General features: G+C 37.0%; 1 protein-coding gene across 2 annotated transcripts in view; it reads right to left on the bottom strand.

Annotated features, from left to right (window-relative positions):
* The window catches only part of USP32 (ubiquitin specific peptidase 32), a 332,680-nt gene that overhangs the window by 89,600 nt on the left and 222,208 nt on the right, over positions 1-20,872 (bottom strand). For both annotated transcript variants that reach the window (XM_077165036.1, XM_077165035.1), the window contains exons 12-13: positions 14,141-14,243; positions 760-955 (exon numbers count right to left, since the gene is read on the bottom strand). In XM_077165036.1, coding sequence (XP_077021151.1) covers positions 760-955; positions 14,141-14,243 — 299 coding nt within the window. The remainder of the gene's footprint in view (positions 1-759; positions 956-14,140; positions 14,244-20,872) is intronic.

The raw sequence follows: 20,872 nt of genomic DNA, 5'->3' as shown, positions 1-20,872 counted from the left end.
TAATAAATAACCTTGTTAAAGCTGATCAGAGCACTTTTAGGCCTGTTATGTGATCTTTCTAATGTCAGTTAGGGAAAGAAAAGCAGTAGTTTCTACAAACAGAAGTTTTGTACAGAAAATGTTAGCTCTATCTGATTTGCCCACAGAAAAGAGAGTAGAAAATAACAACAGGGTAAGACACTGCTACTACATTAGCAAAATAATAGGGATCAACTCAGTTCATTTGAGCCACATAAACACCAAAGCAGTTTCCTTATAACTTGTAACTGCGGAAACACTAAGTTTTAGGTAAGTATCAAGCACTGAAGGGAATAATGGACACATTATAAAAGCTTTCCCAGTATTTTAACAGAATGATCTCCAAACTCTGGCACAAAACATCCCCAGAATCTGATGTTTGGGTGTATTTACTCTAATCCAGAGTCCTGGATATGGAAAATTTGATTCTCTCAAAAACTGTGTTCCCAAATCTAAATTTACTGATAAAACAGTTTGATAGCAACATGGAGAGATGTGGCTTGACCAGTGAAAAAAGTGAAAATATTTTCCTATTGAAAGAGTAATTAAGTAGAATGCAGAAGACTTTCTCTTTGGGAAGCTATAAATACATTCAAGGATCTTATAATTGACCATGTCATTCAAAACTTATTTTTGTCAACAGAAGCCTGCTGACAAAGGTGCTGTCCCATCCACCACCCATTCTGCCAAAGACTCCTTATAAACTGACTCCGAATAAATGTCATAAGAAACAAGTCATACCACTGCCAGTGGTTTCAGAGGCTTCAGATGCTGTAGAAACGTTGTCTGAAAATTTCTCTTCTGTGGTATTCAGATAACTGAGGCTGCCTCCTCCACTTCTATCTTCGACCTGCTCCATAGGATGTACTGCTGTTCCAAAAGAATATCTTCCTCCATTCAGAACAGATGATGGTTCAATTACAACAGGGTTGGTATCCTAAAAATCATGAAGTCAGAGATTAATAATTCAAGAACTCTGTAGCCTTCAAAAATGAATCCCAAATTGCCTATTGGTTCCTATTGTTGGCTATAGCCATTTAAAAACATTTGAATGTATACCTAAATTTTAGCCTTTTCAAGGATGCATTATGTATACAAATAAAATTGGTAAAGCAGACTGGGAACAGACTATGAAGGGCTCTAAACCAAATAAAGTAACTTATACTTCATTCTGCTGAAAATAAGAAAGCATGGAAGACTTTTTTGGTATTAAAAAATTAAATAAATATTTATTCCTTTTAAAAATGATAAATAGTCACTGTAGAAAATATGGGAAAATATGAAGAAAATAGCTATCACATGTACTCAGATTTTACTATTTAAAAATGACTACAGCTAATATTTTGATATGTTTATTTGTTTGCAAAAAAATACGTAAAAAATGAGTGGAATGGAGTATATAGTTAAACGTTAATGGCAGGGGGCCACGGTGGCTCAGCAGGCAGGATTGCTTGCCTGCGATGCCAGAGGACCCGGGTTCGTTTCCCGGTGCCTGCCCATGTAAAAAAAAAGTTAATGGCAGGGCTATGGATTTTAATTCTGCCTTTATGTCCTACCAGTTTTTTGACATTGCACAACTTCTAAGCAGTTTGGGGAGACAGATTTTTAGGCTGATAGGTCATCTGATCTCCTGCTTCATGCTTAGCAATAAACTCTTTCTCTCTTTGAAATCCCGGTGTCTTGGGAACTGGTCATTTGAATGCATCAGGCAGAGAACCCACCACTTTTCACAGATACCAATAGCATCCCTAATTCTAAACAATATTGGGAGACATTATCAGCTTTTTAATAGATGTTTACTTCTTTTTGATCTGTAAACCAGGTGTATACTATCTTTGGATCCTTTAAAAGCCAGCTCTGAAGAAATCCCAGTGCCTTTAATTGAAAGCATGGCAAGAAGACTGAGAGTAAAATCTAGGTTCATTCCACATACCAATTAACTTTACTGGTTTTAAATTTTTAAAGAGCAATATGGGCTTCTTGTTAAAACATCAAACAGTTCAGAGCTATATAGATTCACAATCTTTATTACAAATCCAAATGTTAGCATCTTCTGTTAATTATTAACTTCATTAAAGTATGGAAAAGTAGCAGATTATTTTGAGTATTAAAAAACCCTAATTTACAGTGAAAAAGTGATTGCTAATTCAATTATCTTCCAATCCTCTGATTACTTCAAAGACAGAATGAGTCTTAGTTTGGCTACTATGCTAATCTAATGTGATAATTTCTCTTTTTAACAAAGAAAGAACAAAGAGGCCTCAATCTCAGTCTTCAAAAGGTAACACTGGAATTTAATAACTAGTTTATTTTCATACCTTATTAATTTTATTTTTACGTTCTATTTCTAGCAAGTGACACTGATTTTCCATTTAAGAGCTATAAAACTTCCTTTTAAAATATATTTATTTAAGCAAAAATAGTGACCATAGTTCCCAAATGGCTAAAAATTGGGAATCTTCAATAAATACGGATTTTAGATAATCAGTGCTTTGAACTGGAATATCCACAAGAAAACTAAAAATTGTATGGACCAAAAAAAAAAAAAAAAATTGTATGGACGATATGGCAATAGAACCAAACTGACCTAAGGCCCCCAGAAGTAGAAATACATATTAGGCCTGAGTAATTTATGCAATTATTCACACGTTTGGATGTGAGACCTATGGATTTCACAACATTTTATTAAAGATATTATTTATCTTTTCTGATATTGAGTCCATACCAATACAATTAATTTTCAAAGGAAAATTTTCAGTAAACCAAATGACATAATTTGAATTAACTCAAACTCTTTTGCCAGTTATACTTTTTGATTTATTTGATCTGGAGAGGAATACTTTTTTTTTTAAGTACTCTATGTGATTCTACTATGCAGCCAAAATTGATAGCCATCACCCTAGTGAAGATTATAGTCTCAGGCATATTTTTTCACAATGTGCTCCAGATGTTGAGAATACAGTGGCTAATTTGTTCCTGAATCTATTCCTTGCTCTGAAACTTGCTCTTTAGAAAAAGATTCAGTTTATTGAGTTTTGGGCCATTTAATTCTATCCCACAAAGAGAATGAGACAGATAACATAGCCATGCGAAAAGATTAATTAACAATGCCACCCTTCTGAAAAAATTAGTCTTTTTCTACGTCATTTTGTTTTCCTCCATAAAATCCCTTTATTCTTGCCATCAACACCATATGGTCCACAGGAAACTCCTTTTAAAATTTACACTCACTTTTAAAATACTATTTATATTAAGGTCATTTGTGTAGTATAAATTATGCTTCCAAAATCTGTAGTAATGTATTTCGAGGAAGATTAGGTCTTTTCAACCTTACTTGAGTAAACAATTGTCTCAAGTTTTCCTCTGAGTTTGGCATTTAACAAAATTCTTCATAGAGAAATATTTGGAATTGCACCTTAAAAGCTTTAACGGATTAGAAAGTGCACAGATTCAATCTATAGATATCACTGGCAGGAAACAGGATGATAAAATACTATCAAGCATTAAATTTATTAGGCTGGGTTTTATAATAACAATAGTATGACTAATAGTTTTTCAGAGGCTGTAATATAAATGGTTCTTCTCCCCTAGAGACTGCAAACTATACCATATGTTTTTTTTTTTTTTATTAACGGAAAGAAAAAAAAAAAGAAATTAACACAACATTTAGAAATCATACCATTCTACATATGCACTCAGTAATTCTTAACATCATCACATAGATGCATGATCATTGTTTCTTAGTACATTTGCATCGGTTTAGAGGAACTAGCAACACAACAGAAAAAGATATAAAATGTTAATATAAAGAAAAGAAATAAAAATAGTAGTAATAGTAAAAAACAACAACAACAAACAAACCAACAAGCAAACAAAAACAAAAAAACCCTATAGCTCAGATGCAGCTTCATTCAGTATTTTAACATGATTACTTTACAATTAGGTATTATTGTGCTGTCCATTTTTGAGTTTTTGTATCTAGTCCTGTTGCACAGTCTGTATCCCTTCAGCTTCAAATACCCATTGTCTTACCCTGTTTCTAACTCCTGCTGAACTCTGTTACCAATGACATATTTCAAGTTTATTCTCGAATGTCCGTTCACATCAGTGGGACCATACAGTATTTGTCCTTTAGTTTTTGGCTGGATTCACTCAGCATAATATTCTCTAGGTCCATCCATGTTTTTACATGGTTCATAAGTTTATCTTGTCTTAAAGCTGCATAATATTCCATCGTATGTATATACCACAGTTTGTTTAGCCACTCTTCTGTTGATGGAGATTTTGGCTGTTTCCATCTCTTTGCAATTGTAAATAATGCTGCTATAAACATTGGTGTGCAAATGTCCGTTTGTGTCTTTGCCCTTAAGTCCTTTGAGTAGATACCTAGCAATGGTATTGCTGGGTCGTATGGCAATTCTATATTCAGCTTTTTGAGGAACCGCCAAACTGCCTTCCACAGTGGTTGCACCCTTTGACATTCCCACCAACAGTGGATAAGTGTGCCTCTTTCTCCGCATCCTCTCCAGCACTTGTCATTTTCTGTTTTGTTGATGATGGCCATTCTGGTGGGTGTGAGATGATATCTCATTGTGGTTTTGATTTGCATTTCTCTAATGGCCAGGGACATTGAGCATCTCTTCATGTGCCTCTTGGCCATCCGTATTTCTTCTTCTGGTAGGTGTCTGTTTAAGTCTTTTTCCCATTTTGTAATTGGGTTGGCTGTCTTTTTGTTGTTGAGTTGAATAATCTCTTTATAAATTCTGGATACTAGACCTTTATCTGATATGTCGTTTCCAAATATTGTCTCCCATTGTGTAGGCTGTCTTTCTACTTTCTTGATGAAGTTCTCTGATGCACAAAAGTGTTTAATTTTGAGGAGCTCCCATTTATTTATTTCCTTCTTCAGTGTTCTTGCTTTAGGTTTAAGGACCATAAAACCACCTCCAGTTGTAAGATCCATAAGATATCTCCCAACATTTTCCTCTAACTGTTTTATGGTCTTAGACCTAATGTTTAGATCTTTGATCCATTTTGAGTTAACTTTTGTATAGGGTGTGAGAGATGGGTCTTCTTTCATTCTTTTGCATATGGATATCCAGTTCTCTAGGCACCATTTATTGAAGAGACTGTTCTGTCCCAGGTGAGTTGGCTTGACTGCCTTATCAAAGATCAAATGTCCATAGATGAGAGGGTCTATATCTGAGCACTCTATTCGATTCCATTGGTCGATATATCTATCTTTATGCCAATACCATGCTGTTTTGACCACTGTGGCTTCATAATATGCCTTAAAGTCAGGCAGCGCGAGACCTCCAGCTTCGTTTTTTTTTCCTCAAGATGTTTTTAGCAATTCGGGGTACCCTGCCCTTCCAGATAAATTTGCTTATTGGTTTTTCTATTTCTGAAAAATAAGTTGTTGGGATTTTGATTGGTATTGCATTGAATCTGTAAATCAATTTAGGTAGGATTGACATCTTAACTATATTTAGTCTTCCAATCCATGAACACGGTATGCCCTTCCATCTATTTAGGTCTTCTGTGATTTCTTTTAACAGTTTTTTGTAGTTTTCTTTATATAGGTTTTTTGTCTCTTTGGTTAAATTTATTCCTAGGTATTTTATTCTTTTAGTTGCGATTGTAAATGGGATTCGTTTCTTGATTTCCGCCTCAGCTTGTTCATTACTAGTGTATAGAAATGCTACAGACTTTTGAATGTTGATCTTGTAGCCTGCTACTTTGCTGTACTCATTTATTAGCTCTAGTAAGTTTGTTGTGGATTTTTCTGGGTTTTCTACATATAGTATCATATCGTCTGCAAACAGTGATAGTTTTACTTCTTCCTTTCCAATTTTGATGCCTTGTATTTCTTTTTCTTGCCTAATTGCTCTGGCTAGAACTTCCAACACAATGTTGAATAATAGTGGTGATAGTGGACATCCTTGTCTTGTTCCTGATCTTAGGAGGAAAGTTTTCAATTTTTCCCCATTGAGGATGATATTAGCTGTGGGTTTTTCATATATTCCCTCTATCATTTTAAGGAAGTTCCCTTGTATTCCTATCTTTTGAAGTGTTTTCAGCAGGAAAGGATGTTGAATCTTGTCAAATGCCTTCTCTGCATCAATTGAGATGATCATGTGATTTTTCTGCTTTGATTTGTTGATATGGTGTATTACATTAATTGATTTTCTTATGTTGAACCATCCTTGCATACCTGGGATGAATCCTACTTGGTCATGATGTATAATTCTTTTAATGTGTTGTTGGATACGATTTGCTAGAATTTTATTGAGGATTTTTGCATCTGTATTCATTAGAGAGATTGGTCTGTAGTTTTCTTTTTTTGTAATATCTTTGCCTGGTTTTGGTATGAGGGTGATGTTGGCTTCATAGAATGAATTAGGTAGTTTTCCCTCCACTTCGATTATGTTGAAGAGTTTGAGGAGAGTAGGTACTAATTCTTTCTGGAATGTTTGATAGAATTCACATGTGAAGCCGTCTGGTCCTGGACTTTTCTTTTTAGGGAGCTTTTGAATAACTAATTCAATCTCTTTACTTGTGATTGGTTTGTTGAGGTCGTCTATTTCTTCTTGAGTCAAAGTTGGTTGTTCATGTCTTTCCAGGAACCTGTCCATTTCTTCTAAATTGTTGTATTTATTAGCGTAAAGTTGTTCATAGTATCCTGTTATTACCTCCTTTATTTCTGTGAGGTCAGTAGTTATGTCTCCTCTTTCATTTCTATTCTTATTTATTTGCATCCTCTCTCTTCTTCTTTTTGTCAATCTTGCTAAGGGCCCATCAATCTTGTTGATTTTCTCATAGAACCAACTTCTGGTCTTATTGATTTTCTCTATTGTTTTCATGTTTTCAATTTCATTTATTTCTGCTCTAATCTTTGTTATTTCTTTCCTTTTGCTTGCTTTGGGATTAGTTTGCTGTTCTTTCTCCAGTTCTTCCAAGTGGACAGTTAATTCCTGCATTTTTGCCTTTTCTTCTTTTCTGATAAAGGCATTTAGGGCAATAAATTTCCCTCTTAGCACTGCCTTTGCTGCGTCCCATAAGTTTTGATATGTTGTGTCTTCATTTTCATTTGCCTCTAGGTATTTACTAATTTCTCTTGCAATTTCTTCTTTGACCCACTTGTTGTTTAAGAGTGTGTTGTTGAGCCTCCATGTATTTATGAATTTTCTGGCACTCCGCCTATTATTGATTTCCAACTTCATTCCTTTATGATCCGAGAAAGTGTTGTGTATGATTTCAATATTTTTAAATTTGTTAAGACTTGCTTTGTGACCCAGCATATGGTCTATCTTTGAGAATGATCCATGAGCACTTGAAAAAAAGGTGTATCCTGCTGTTGTGGGATGTAATGTCCTATAGATGTCTGTTAAGTCAAGTTCATTTATAGTAATATTCAGGTTCTCTATTTCTTTATTGATCCTCTGTGTAGATGTTCTGTCCATTGATGAGAGTGGTGAATTGAAGTCTCCAACTATTATGGTATATGTGTCTATTTCCCTTTTCAGTGTTTGCAGTGTATTCCTCACGTATTTTGGGGCATTCTGGTTCGGTGCGTAAATATTTATGATTGTTATGTCTTCTTGCTTAATTATTCCTTTTAATAGTATATAGTGTCCTTCTTTGTCTCTTTTAACTGTTTTACATTTGAAGTCTAATTTGTTGGATATTAGTATAGCCACTCCTGCTCTTTTCTGGTTGTTGTTTGCATGAAATATCTTTTCCCAACCTTTCACTTTCAACCTATATTTATCTTTGGGTCTAAGATGTGTTTCCTGTAGACAGCATATAGAAGGATCCTGTTTTTTAATCCATTCTGCCAGTCTATGTCTTTTAATTGGGGAATTCAGGCCATTGACATTTAGAGTTATTACTGTATGGATAATATTTTCCTCTACCATTTTGCCTTTTGTATTATATATATCATATCTGACTTTCCTTCTTTCTACACTTTTCTCCATGTCTCTCTCTTCTGTCTTTTTGTATCTGACTCTAGTGCTTCCTTTAGTATTTCTTGCAGAGCTGGTCTCTTGGTCACAAATTCTCTTAGTGACTTTTTGTCTGAGAATGTTTTAATTTCTCCCTCATTTTTGAAGGACAATTTTGCTGGATATAGGAGTCTTGGCTGGCAGTTTTTCTCTTTTAGTAACTTAAATATATCATCCCACTGTCTTCTAGCTTCCATGGTTTCTGCTGAGAAATCTACACATAGTCTTATTGGGTTTCCCTTGTATGTGACGGATTGTTTTTCTCTCGCTGCCTTCAAGACCCTCTCTTTCTCTTTGACCTCTGACATTCTAACTAGTAAGTGTCTTGGGGAACGCCTATTTGGGTCTAATCTCTTTGGGGTGCGCTGCACTTCTTGGATCTGTAATTTTAGGTCTTTCATAAGAGTTGGGAAATTTTCAGTGATAATTTCTTCCATTAGTTTTTCTCCTCCTTTTCCCTTCTCTTCTCCTTCTGGGATACCCACCACACGTATATTTGTACGGTTCACATTGTCCTTGAGTTCCCTGATACCTTGTTCAAATTTTTCCATTCTTTTCTGGATAGTTTCTGTTTCTTTTTGGAATTCAGATGTTTCATCCTCCAAATCACTAATTCTAGCTTCTGTTTCTTTAAATCTGTCATTGTAGGTATCCATTGTTTTTTCCATCTTTTCTACTTTATCTTTCACTTCCATAAGTTCTGTGATTTGTTTTTTCAGTTTTTCTATTTCTTCTTTATGTTCAGCCCATGTCTTCCTCATGTCTTCCCTCAATTTATCGATTTCGTTTTTGAAGAGGTTTTCCATTTCTGTTCCTATATTCAGCATTAGTTGTTTCAGCTCCTGTATCTCATTTGAACTATTGGTTTCTTCGTTTGACTGGGCCATATGTTCAATTTTCTGAGCATGATCCGTTATCTTCTGCTGGCGTCTGGGCATTTAGTCAGATTTCCCCGGGTGTTCGACCCCACAGGTTGAAAGATTTTTCTGTGCAATCTCTGGGTTCTGTTTTTCTTATCCTGCCCAGTAGGTGGCGCTCGTGGCACACGTTTGTCTGTGGGTTCCACCAGTGAAAGTTGCTGTGGGTCCTTTAACTCTGTAAAATTCTCGCCGTAGGGGAGGTTCGGCAGCCGAAGCGTCTTGGAAGAATGCCAGCCGGCCTGGGGTTCCGAATGCGGGGAGGGTCTCCGGCCGTCGCAGCACAGGAGAGCGTCCGGCCAAATGAGCTAGTCGCCCCGGGGCACCAAGCGTGGCGGGAGGGCGCCAGCTGTTGCAGCCCGGGAGAGTGCACTGTTCCCAGCCGACGGGGGAGTCACGTGTTTGGAAGGGATCCCCCGGTCACTGTTCTCCGCAGTCTGGGGATTTCCGACCCAACTATCTCAGTTGTTCCGGGGGGCCTCGTGTGGTGGGGGCATCAGCCGCCGCGGCCTAAGGGGACCGCCTGTCCAATTCTACCAGCTGGCCTGGGAAGGTGGAAGGGAGGGACTCCGGTCGCTTTCCGTCCCACCCAGGAAAGCCCGTGCCCCTTGGTGATCTCACCGGAGCTGTTTCTCCCAGATAGTCAGCCGTTCCAGGATGGGGTACGCTGTCCCTTTGATCTCCCTCGTGGCTCCGGGAGCTGTTCTGTATTATCTCCACTCCCCCAGTAGCTGTTCTGGAGGAGGAAAGGTGAGGGCCGCAAGGCTGTCGAGGCTGGTGGCGGAGGAGCATGGTGAAGGCGGGGGAAGAGGGCACCGTGGTGGTTGGAGAGCAGCCGGAGCAGGAGGGGGAAGAGAGGGGAGAAGGAGGGCGGGCGGCTCGGCTGCTGCGGGGCGTGGGCGCCGCGCGGCGGGCCGGCGGAGAAAGAGAGGGGAGAAGGAGGGCGGGCGGCTCGGCTGCTGCGGGGCGTGGGCGCCGCGCGGCGGGCCGGCGGAGAAAGAGAGGGGAGAAGGAGGGCGGGCGGCTCGGCTGCTGCGGGGCGTGGGCGCCGCGTGGCGGGCCGGCGGAGAAAGAGAGGGGAGAAGGAGGGCCGGTGGAGAAAGAGCCCATATGTTTTTAACATAGCACAGTGAGTGATATTTTTAGACATGGAGAATATGAGGTTAATGACTTTCTTCACTTCTTTCCCAACACTTCAAACTGGAATGCATTTTCACAATCACTGGCTTTCATATCTATTCCAGGAGTCTACTGCTCTCAGTGGTCTGTACTGTCTGAAACTATCACCATTACACAAGCCCTTTCCTCATGGCTTTCGACGAAAATAGCCAACTTTATCATTAGCCAAATCATTATTTTTCTTTTAGACACTGAACCATATATGTATTATATACTGCAGAATCTTAGAGTTATCAGCTCTTTTTTTTTACTACATTGTTAGTTTCTGGTTGTTCTGGAAAATTTAAACATCGAAAGATCCTGTTTTGTTTTTATTGACTTCTGGGTCTGAAACTATTCCAGAAATTTGTGTTTCAAGAAGATTGGTGTCTATAGCTAAGTTTTCACCCATGGTGAGAAATTTCCTTACTTTCTTTGAGCCAACAATTCCTAAAAGGGTTCTGTGGCATTTTAAAAGTATTTTATTTGAGAATTTTGATTCCTTCTGAGTTATATGAGTATTTTACCATGTTCCAAAATAAACATCAGGATTTAGTTCCTAAGAGTAATATAAAGACCATAAAAACATATCCCCCCCCCAAAATCTTCAATTTGCTAAAATGCTTTAGTAACATTCAGTAAAACTGATGCTTTACCCCAATGTTCTCATTTTCTACCTATAATATCCTTGAAATCATCTGCTTTTTTTTTTCTTTATAACTTGTGATTCAATTTTTTCTGAAGTTCAACAAAAGGCAAACTAATCAATGATGACAAGACAAAATAGTTATTCCTTCTCAGGAGATAAAGATGACTTATGAGAGCACACATTTAAAAAATTGTGGTAGCATATATACGAGAAAGCATTTCCTATTTTAATCACTGTCAAGTACATGTCACCGATCCAGGGGTGTCAATTACATTCAAATGTTGTGTGACCATCACTACTATCCATAATCAGAACTTTCTCATCTCCCTGAACAAAAGCTCTATACCATTAAGCCTTTTTGTCTCCCAGACCACACCCAGAGCCTACCAACTAGCTTTATGTTTTTGTATGGACCCCACAAACTGGCAGCAAAAGGTGGAACAGAGTGATGGATATCCCCCCAACATTAAAACTTCCTGAATAATTCAGTAAAATTTTGCTAACAAAATTTGCTGCCATGAGTAGAATTCAGTTCTAGGAGTTGCAGAAAAGGGATGGCAGGGCAGAGACCATTTATCTGTCCTTAAGTAGTATCACTTGGGGATTTGCTGAAATTCACAGATGGGTTGTTTGGGGCTTTTCCAATAAGTGATGCACTGCCCTCTGGCTGGTAAACATGGGGTATGGAACCCTTTACTATAGCAGGCAAAGAGCACTGCCCACCAGACAGGGGTGCAGAGCTAGGTAGGTGGGTACATTTTCATTTTAATTAATAGCCACATTGAATTTTGTTATTTTCTTCTGTCATCTTTTCTTCTTCCTTTGGATTTAATTGCTGCCCCCACCCCAGTTTTTAGAGATACATGCAAAAATCACAGATTACCAGCATTTATTTTTTCTAATATATGCAGCTATGACTGAAAAATTCTCTCTCACCTTGGCTCTTGTGTGTTTTAGTTTGCCAGGATTTCTACGACAAATACTGCAGGTTAGTTGGCTTGAACAACAGGAATTTATTGTCTTACAGTTCTGAAGGCTAGAAGTGTGAAATCAAGGGCTGTGCTTTCCCAGAAGTTTGGTTTTCTGATGGTGGCTTGTGTACGTCTGTCACATGGTGATCTGTCTTCTTTGGCCTCCTCCTGTGGCTTCTACTTTCATGTCCAATTTTCCTTTGCTTATAAGGACTCCAGTCATATAGGGTTAAGGCCATCCTGATTTAACCTGGCCTCATCTTAATAGTGTATTTGAAGATCTTATTCACAGATGACTTGAAAAAGCTCTTGTAGGGGACACTATTCAATTCCCAACAGGCTGAATACCATGTGGGATGTGATTTTTAAAAATATATGTATATATATTTTAGTGGCTATGTCCTAGCTTGAGTATCCCGAAAGCAGAACTCAAAGATGAACTTTCAATTTGAGGTTAAGATTTACAGCAAAATTGCAATGGAGAGAACTTAAAACACTGTTTAAGGTCCTTGTAAAGATGAAGAGACAAAAGAATTAGAATCAAGCTTAGGGGGAAAATTTAGGATTCCAAAATGGGTTGTAGGTAGTATATGTTAGGGTCTTGGCAGCAGCCAAAATGGACTATTTTGTGGCCAACAAAGTGGTCTGTAGGGACTCTAAAGTTAGGACATATGCTAAGTTGGAATGAGGGTACTAAATTATTTGTATAAACTTAGGAGACAGCATAAACACCCTTGGGGGGTCTGTGTGGTGCATCCTTATTTCTCTCCAAAGGACTAATCTTGACTCCTTCAGGTAAATGCTATTGTTGAGCTTCTTGTTGTTTTTGCTGAATCTGCTTGTATTTTGCTTTCTTGAGTTTCACTCTATGGTTCTGGAACCAGACCTGCACTACATTTGGATGTATACCCATTTTAAAGGCCATTTCTTTCTGAAGATCAGGGTTTGGGTACGTATTCTTAATGAACAAGAATTTCAAATCTTCTAGCTGTTTTTCAGTAAACATAATTTGTTTCCTTTGTGGATGCCTCTGGTGCTTACATGAGTCAGCTGAGTCCTGGAGCATTAACCACTGCTGAGTTCTTCCAGGCTTAAGAAGTTATCAGAAGTAGAGACAGTCATAGGGGTCAGTTGGTTTTTTAAAGTCTGGAGTAGTACTTCTGGCATGGCACACCCTCCTGATGTGATGGGAAAGGAGCACCTTTAGGAAGATCCTCTGAGTCTGCCTCTTTCACTCTTGTTCTGTTCAGGTATTCAAATCCAGTGATCCCTCTGCCTACTTTTACTCTTTCAATTATATCAAGGAGCATGTTTTCCCAATTAACATATATTTTACATATGAAAACATAGTATTAAACTCTGCAGAAAAGGAGAAAGAGTTTGGTAGAATGGAGATAATGGAAACATGCAATCTAACTACCAATCTTCAGATAAGAAGCAGTAATAGAAAAGGACATATAGGGGAAAATATGAATCAAATTATTAGAATTTTGGTTAGTAGTCATTTGGCAACTGACAATGAGTCTATACATCAACTATCTTTCTAAGAAAAGCGATATTTGATTCCTGGCATTACTCTTTAAAAAAAAAAATCCCTTCTGTTTTAAACAGACTCCAGAATATTCAGTATTGAAGATTTACTTTAACTTTTTACTTGGACAATGGCAGATTATCTGTCAGAAATCCTGAATTCTAATGTTAGTTCTTTTTTTTTTTTTTTTTTTTTTTTTTTTTGCATGCTGTATGGCAGGGTCACACTTCATTATTTTTCCATATGAGTATCCCCGTTATTGTAGCATCATTTGTTGAATTTTTGTTTTGTTTCTTTGTTTTTTGGGACGTACTCGAACCCAGGTCTCCCGCATGGGAGGCAAGAATTCTACCACTGAATTACCCTCCCACCCCTCTAATGTTAGCTCTTAAATTAACTTTTTTGAATAGGTTTCCAATACTTCTTACCCAAGCATCTTCAACTTTTTATGCAAAGAGCTGAACTAATGAAAGATGATGTGATTAATATGGTTTGAGAAAACATGGGTTTTAAAGTCAATCTTCAAGTCTGATCTCAAATTTTCCACCCTGAGCAAGACAGTTAGGTTACTTTTTTTCTTAGCATCAGGTTCCACACACATAAAAAGAATATAATATTACTTTTCTCTCAGGGGTGTTATGAAGATTAAATGAGATATGTTAGTTGAATGACACGCACACACACACGCACACACACACACACACACACACAGGTAACCCCATCCCTAATAATATATTCTTTGCGAGAGAGGAAATTTAGGTAAAAGTATAAGCACGAGGTGGCAAATAACAAGTATTCTTTATCGAATGATTTACTGACCAGTGGTCATACAAAGTTTGATGGGGCTGAAAATTCCATGAAAAATATAGATAAACAAGAATCTTACTTACATATTTGACATATTCTTTCCACTGCTGCCACCACTGCATGGAGATGATAAACCAGTTGTGTCCTGGCTGCAGACCATATCTGCTCTCTCTTTCTAACCATCCTCTGTATATCCAAGAGACATTCAATATGTCAAAGGAAGTTATGTGAAACAGATGGTGATAACACTTACAAATTATCATTAGGAAACTTTACAAAGGAAAGCTGTGAAACAAATTCATGTACTCATGAGTTGGCCACATTGTACTAGGGAAACATTACTGTTTCCATTGATAAATCAGTTTTAAGAGTCATCAAGTATAGCAGTGTCTTCTCAATGGCTTTACTAAGTTATAATTTACATGTCATCAACTGTGTCTGTTTTAAGTGTGCAAGTAAATAATTTTTGGTAAATTTAGTCGTGAGGAACCATCACCAAAATCCAGATCCCTAAGACCCATTTGCAGTTCATCCTCATCACTATCTTTAGCCCTAGGAACCACTTATATAGTTTCTATCAAATTGCCTTTTCTGCACGTCTCATATAAACAGCTTATTTCTGGAATGTCATTATCAGACTATGTCCTTATGCCAGTAGCCACTGTTTTGATTACTGTAACTTGTAATGAAGTTTTGAAATTGTGAAGAAAAAAGTCCTCTGACTGTTCTTTTTCAATATTGTTTTGGCTATTCGGGGTCTCTTGCAGTTCTATCTGAATTTGAGGATCAGATTTTCTATTTTTGCCAAAAAGGCCACTGGCTTTACAGGAAATGTATGGAATCTATAGCTCACTTTGGGGAGGACTGTCATATTAACAATATTGTCTTCTGATCTATGAAAATGGGGTATCTTACAATTTAGTTAAGCCTTTTTAAAAAAATATTTAATTAAAGAAGTTGTAGGTTTGTAGAATTATCACACACAAAATATAGGATTTCCATAAACCTCCCTTTTTTCAACACCTTGCATTTGTGTGCATTTGTTACAACTGATGAAAGCACGTTATAATTATACCATTAATATTTCCCATGGTTTAACTCAGGGTTCACTTTTTGTGTTGTGCAGTTCATATTGTATTTCAATTTGTAAAATATTATGAGTTGTCAGATCATTAACTGATCAAAGTTGAAGAGTGGCTTCAAAATCACAAAGAATGACCTAATACTTTGAATAAGACAATCAAATGAAGGCTGAGACTGAATTCTTAACATTGTAATATCTGGAGGATATTCAGAATGGTGGGGACTAGGCTTCCCCTTTCAATCAAGTGTTGTGTGTCAACTACATCAGGTCTTTTTTCCTTCAGGAATTGTTTGTGGTTTTCAGCATACAAGTGTTTAATTTCTGCGCTTAAATTTATTCCTAGGTATTTTATCATTTCAATACTACCACAAATAGAAATGTTTTTAAATTGTTCACTGCTGGTATACAGACACATAATTGATTTTTGTATGTTGACTTTGTTCCCTGCAACTCTGCTGAATTTATAAGCTCTAACAGATTTTTACATACTCTTCAGGACTTTCTCTATATAAGATCATGTCATCTGCAAAAAGGGATGTTTTAGGTCTTCCTTTCCAATCTGGATGCCTTTTATTTCTTTTCTTGCCTAATTGTTCTGGTTAGAATTTCTAGTAGAATGTTGAAAGAAGTATGAAAAGCAGACATCTTTAATTTGTTCCAGATCTCAGGGGGAAGGCATTCACTCTTTTATTGCTAAGCTGTGATTTTTCATAAGTGTTAGCTTCTGGGCTTTTCTTAAATGCCCATGATCAGGTTGAAGAAGTTTCCTTTTATTTCTAGATTAAGTGATTTAGCATGAAAGGGTGTTGAATTTTGTCAAATATTGTTTCTGCCTCACTTTATATGATTATGTCTGTTTTCCCCCTTTCATTACATTAATTTCATATATTACAATGATTGATTTTCTTGTGTTGAACCACTTGGACATGATGTATAATCCATTTAATGTACTGCTGAATTTGGTTTGCTACTATTTTGTGAGGATTTTTGCACCTATATTCATAAAGGGTATTGGTCTGTAGTTTTCTTTTCTTGTTATATCCTCACGTGGCTTTGGCATCAGGTACCAAAATATGACTGAGAAGAATTCTCTGCTTTTCTAATTTTGGTTAAAGTCTGAAAAGGACTGGTATTAATTCTTCTTTAGTTGGAAAAACTCACCACTGAAGACATCTGGTCCTGTACTCTTCTTTTTGAGGAGCCGTTTGATAAATGATTCAACCTCTTTACTTGTTACGGCTCTGTTCAGAATTCTCATTCTTCTTGAGCTGTTTTGGTAGTTCGTGTTTGTCTAAGATTTCTTCATTTCATCTAGGTTATCTAATTTGTTGGTACACAACTGCTCATAGTTTTTCCTTATAATCCTTTAGTTCTGTAAGGTTAGTAGTAATAGCCCCACTTTCATTCCTGATTTTAGTGATTAGAGTCTTCCCACCTTTTCTTTGTCAAACTAGCTAATGATTTGTCAATTTTGTTAATCTCTTCAAAGAGCCAACTTTTGGTTTTGTTGACTCACTCTACTGCTTTTCTAGTCTGTTTGAATTATCTCAGTTTGAATTTTTATTATTTCCTTCCTTCTGTTGGTTTTGGATTTAGTTTGTTTTTCTTTTTTTTAGTTTCTCAAGGTTAATGATTTCAGATCTTTCTTCTTTTATAATTTTTTTAAGTTGTAAAATGTAACATACACAAAGCAAAGAAAGAAAAAAGCAGTAATTTTCAAAGCACACTTCAACAATTAGAGAACAGATCCCAGAGTTCGTCATGGGCTACCATTCTACCATCTCAGATTTTTCATTCTAGCTGCTCCAAAACAATGGCAACTAGAAGAAATATTAAAACAGTGATTCAGCAGCCATGCTTGTTTGTTAAATTCCAGGGTTTCCCAGGTGGAGAGCCTTCTTCTATTTTAATGTAGGTATATATAGTAAGAAATTTCCCTCTGAGCATGGTTTTCTCTGCATCCCATAACTTTCAGGATGCTATGTTTTCATTTCAAAGTCTTTCATAATTCACCTTCTTCTTAGACCTACCTTTTTTTTTCAGTGTGTTAATTTCCACACATATCTGAATGTTCCAGTTTTCCTTCTGTTAAGATTTTTAGTTTCAATACATTGTGATCACAGAAGATACCTGGCATGATTTCAGTATTTTTAAAGATAATGAGACTTTCATTATGGCCTAATATATTCTGGAGAATGTTCTATGTGCACTTGAGAAGACCGCATATTCTGCTGTTTAGGGGTAGAATGTTCTGTATATGTTTACTAGATGTAATGGTTTATAGTAGTGTTCAGCCCCCTCCTTACTGGTCTTCTTTCTAGTTGTTCTATGCAGCATAGAAAATGGTACTGAAGTCCTGAACTATTTTATAGAAGTGTCTATTCCTAATTTCAATTCTATTTTATTTTCATAAATTTTGGGGCACTGTTTTATGGTACATATATGTTTAGAGTTACCTTCTTGATGGAGTGAACCTTTTATGAATATATTATGTCCTTTGCCTTTGTAGCAGTTTTTAAAAATTATATTCCTTTTTTTTATGAGATTAGTATAGACACCCCACATCTTTTTGGCTATTATTTGCAAGGAATATTTTTTCTGTTGTTTCACTTTCAACCTATTTGTGTCTTTTGAACTAAACTGAGTATCTTGTAGACAGTATATAGTTGTTCTTTTTTTTAAATTTTTTTAATTGAGAAAAATCTTCACACAGTTTCTATACATGTTACACAATCAATGGCTCACAATATCAGCAAATGGTTGTGAATTCATCACCACGATCATTTTTTAGAATATCTGTATCACTCCAGAAAAAGGAATAAAAAGAAAAAAGAAAAAAACTCACATACCATATACCTTTCCCCTCCCACTCACTGACCACTAGTGTTTCCATCTACCTAACTATACATATATACAGGGTATAGACAAATGAGTAAAATATTTTTTATTTCCCCCCATTATTTATTTTTATCCATATTTTTTACTCATCTGTCCATACCCTGTATATAAGGAGCATCAGCACAAGGTTCTCACAATCACAAAGTCACATTATAAACGTTATATGTTTATGTTTATCCAATTGTCTTCAAGAATCTAGGTTACTGGAACACAGCTCAACAGTTTCAGGTACTTCCCTCTAGCCACTCCAAATACACCATAAACTAAAAAAGGGTATCTATATGTAATGCATAAGAATAAGCTCCAGGATAACCTCTCAATTCTGTTTGAAATTTCTCAGCCACTGAAACTTTGTTTCTTCTCATTTCTCTCTTCTCCCTTTTGGTCCAGAAGGCTTTCTCAATCTCTTGATGCTGGGTCCTGGCTTATCCCAGGCTTTCTGTCCCATGCTGCCAGGGAGATTCACACCCCTAGGAGTCATGCCCCACATAGGAGGAGAGGCAGTGAGTTCACACGTCGCATTGGCTTAGAGAGAGAGAGGATACATCTGAGCAACAAAAGAGGTTCTCTGGGGGTGACTCTTAGGCATAATTTTACGTACGCTTAGCCTATCCTTTGCAGGAATAAGCTTCATTGAGGTGAACCCCAAGATTGGAGGATCGGCCTATTGTTCTGGTTGTCCTCACTGCTTGTGAGAATATCAGAAATTCTCCAAATGATGAAGTTCCCCCCTTCTTCTCATTCCCCCAAGGGGACTTCACAAATACTTCTTTATTCACTGCCCAAATTACTCTGGGGTCTACCAGAACATCACACTAACCTGGACAAACAAAATCCCAATTCCTATTCAAGATTCCATGTACTTAACGGTGTTAACTAAACTTGACAAATTAGGAAATGCACTACCCAAAATATAAATTTTGCAAGTTAATTTTTAAAAAATATTTCTTCTGTCAATCCTTGCCTTTTAATTGGAGAGTACATTTATATTCTAATTAATTACTGATACAGAAGTACTGACTTCTGCAATTTTGATGTTTAAAATATATCACATACATTTTTCTGAATCCCTACATTATTGCCTTCTTTTGTGTTCAAGTGATTTTTTAAAAATATTTTTGTTGAGATATCTTTATGCACCATCCAGTCCATCCAAAGTATACAACTGATGGCTCATGATATCATTACATAGTTGTATATTGATCATCATGGTCATTTTTAGAACATCTGCATCATTCCAGAAAAATAAAAGAAAAGAAAAAAACAATACATCCTGGTGCTGGTTTCAAAGGATTATGTACCCTGGAAAAGCCATGTTTTAATTCTGATACATCTTGTGGAGGCAGCCATTTCTTTTAATCCCTATGCAGTAATGTAGGTTGGAAACTTGACTAGATTATCTCCACAGAGATGTGACTCCACCCATTCCAGCTGGGTCTTGATTAGCTTACTGGAATCCTTTAAAACAAGAAACATTTTGGAGAGAGAGCCATGAGAACCATGAGAGCCCACATGGCCAGAGACCTTTGGAAAAGGAAAATGCCCCTGGGGGAGCTTCATGAAGCAAGAAGCCTGGAGAGAAGGCTAGCAGACGTTGCCATGTTCACCATGTGCCTTTCCAGTTGAGAGAGAGACCCTGAATTTCACTGGCCTTCTTGAGCCAAGGTATTCCCTGGATGCCTTAGAATAAATATTTCTATAGCCTTGCTTTAATGTGGACATTTTCATGGCTTTAGAACTGTAAACTCACAACTTAATAAATTTCCCTTATAAAAGCCATTCCATTTCTGGTATATTGCATTCCAGGAGCTAGCAAACTAGAACATCCCATACCCCTTACCCTTCCCTCTCACTGACCACTAGTATTCCTATCTGCCCAATTTTATTTTTTTACTCCTTAACACCCCCCCATTATTTATTTATTTTTGTCCTTATTTGTTTTTACTCATCTGCCCATACCCTCTATAAAGGGAGTGTCAGCCACAACTTTTCACAATCAAATGGTCACACTGTGAAAGCTACCGAGTTATACAATGGTCTTCAAGAATCAAGGATGCTGGAATATAGTTTCAGGTACTTCCCTCCAGCCACTCTAATACACCTTAAACTAAAAAAGATTATCTATATAATACATAAGAACCTCAGGATAGCCTCTCAACTCTGTTTGAAATCTCTCAGCCACTGAAACTTAATTTTGCTTCATTTCTCTCTTTCCCCTTTTGTCAAGAAGGCTTTCTCAATTCCATGATGCTGGGTCCTGGCTCATCCCCAGGAATCATGTCCCATGTTTCCAGGGAGATTTTCATCCCTGGGAGTCATGACCTACATAGGTGGAGAACAGTGAGTTCACCTGCCAAATTGGCTTAGAGAGAGAGGCCACACCTGAGCAACAAAAGAGGTTCTCTGACAGTGAATCTTAGGCATAATCATAAGTAGGCTTAGCTTTTCCTTTTCCAAAATACATTTCATAGGCACGAGTCCCAAAATCAAGGGCTTAGTCTATTGAACTAGTTATCCCTGCTGCTTGCAAGAATATCAGGAACTCCCCAAATAGGGAAGTTTAATTTTAATTTCCTCCTTTTTCTACAGTCCACCAAGGGGACTTTGAAAATACTTTCTTATTCTCTGCCAAAATTATTCTGGGATGTAACAGAGCATCACACTAATCTGAACAAACCTACAAGATCTCACTTCCTATTCAAGATCCCATGTAATTATGATGCTTGAAAACACTGACCATACAAATTAAATTAGTGTGCTACCAAAAATATAAATTTTGCACTGGTCTCACACAGAAGTTGAAGCTTTAAAGTTGTCAATATCATCCTTTACC

This window comes from Tamandua tetradactyla, chromosome 6 (assembly GCF_023851605.1).
Source record: "Tamandua tetradactyla isolate mTamTet1 chromosome 6, mTamTet1.pri, whole genome shotgun sequence".
NCBI classification, from domain to species: domain Eukaryota; kingdom Metazoa; phylum Chordata; class Mammalia; order Pilosa; family Myrmecophagidae; genus Tamandua; species Tamandua tetradactyla.
This window is presented reverse-complemented; position numbering and strand designations above follow the sequence as displayed.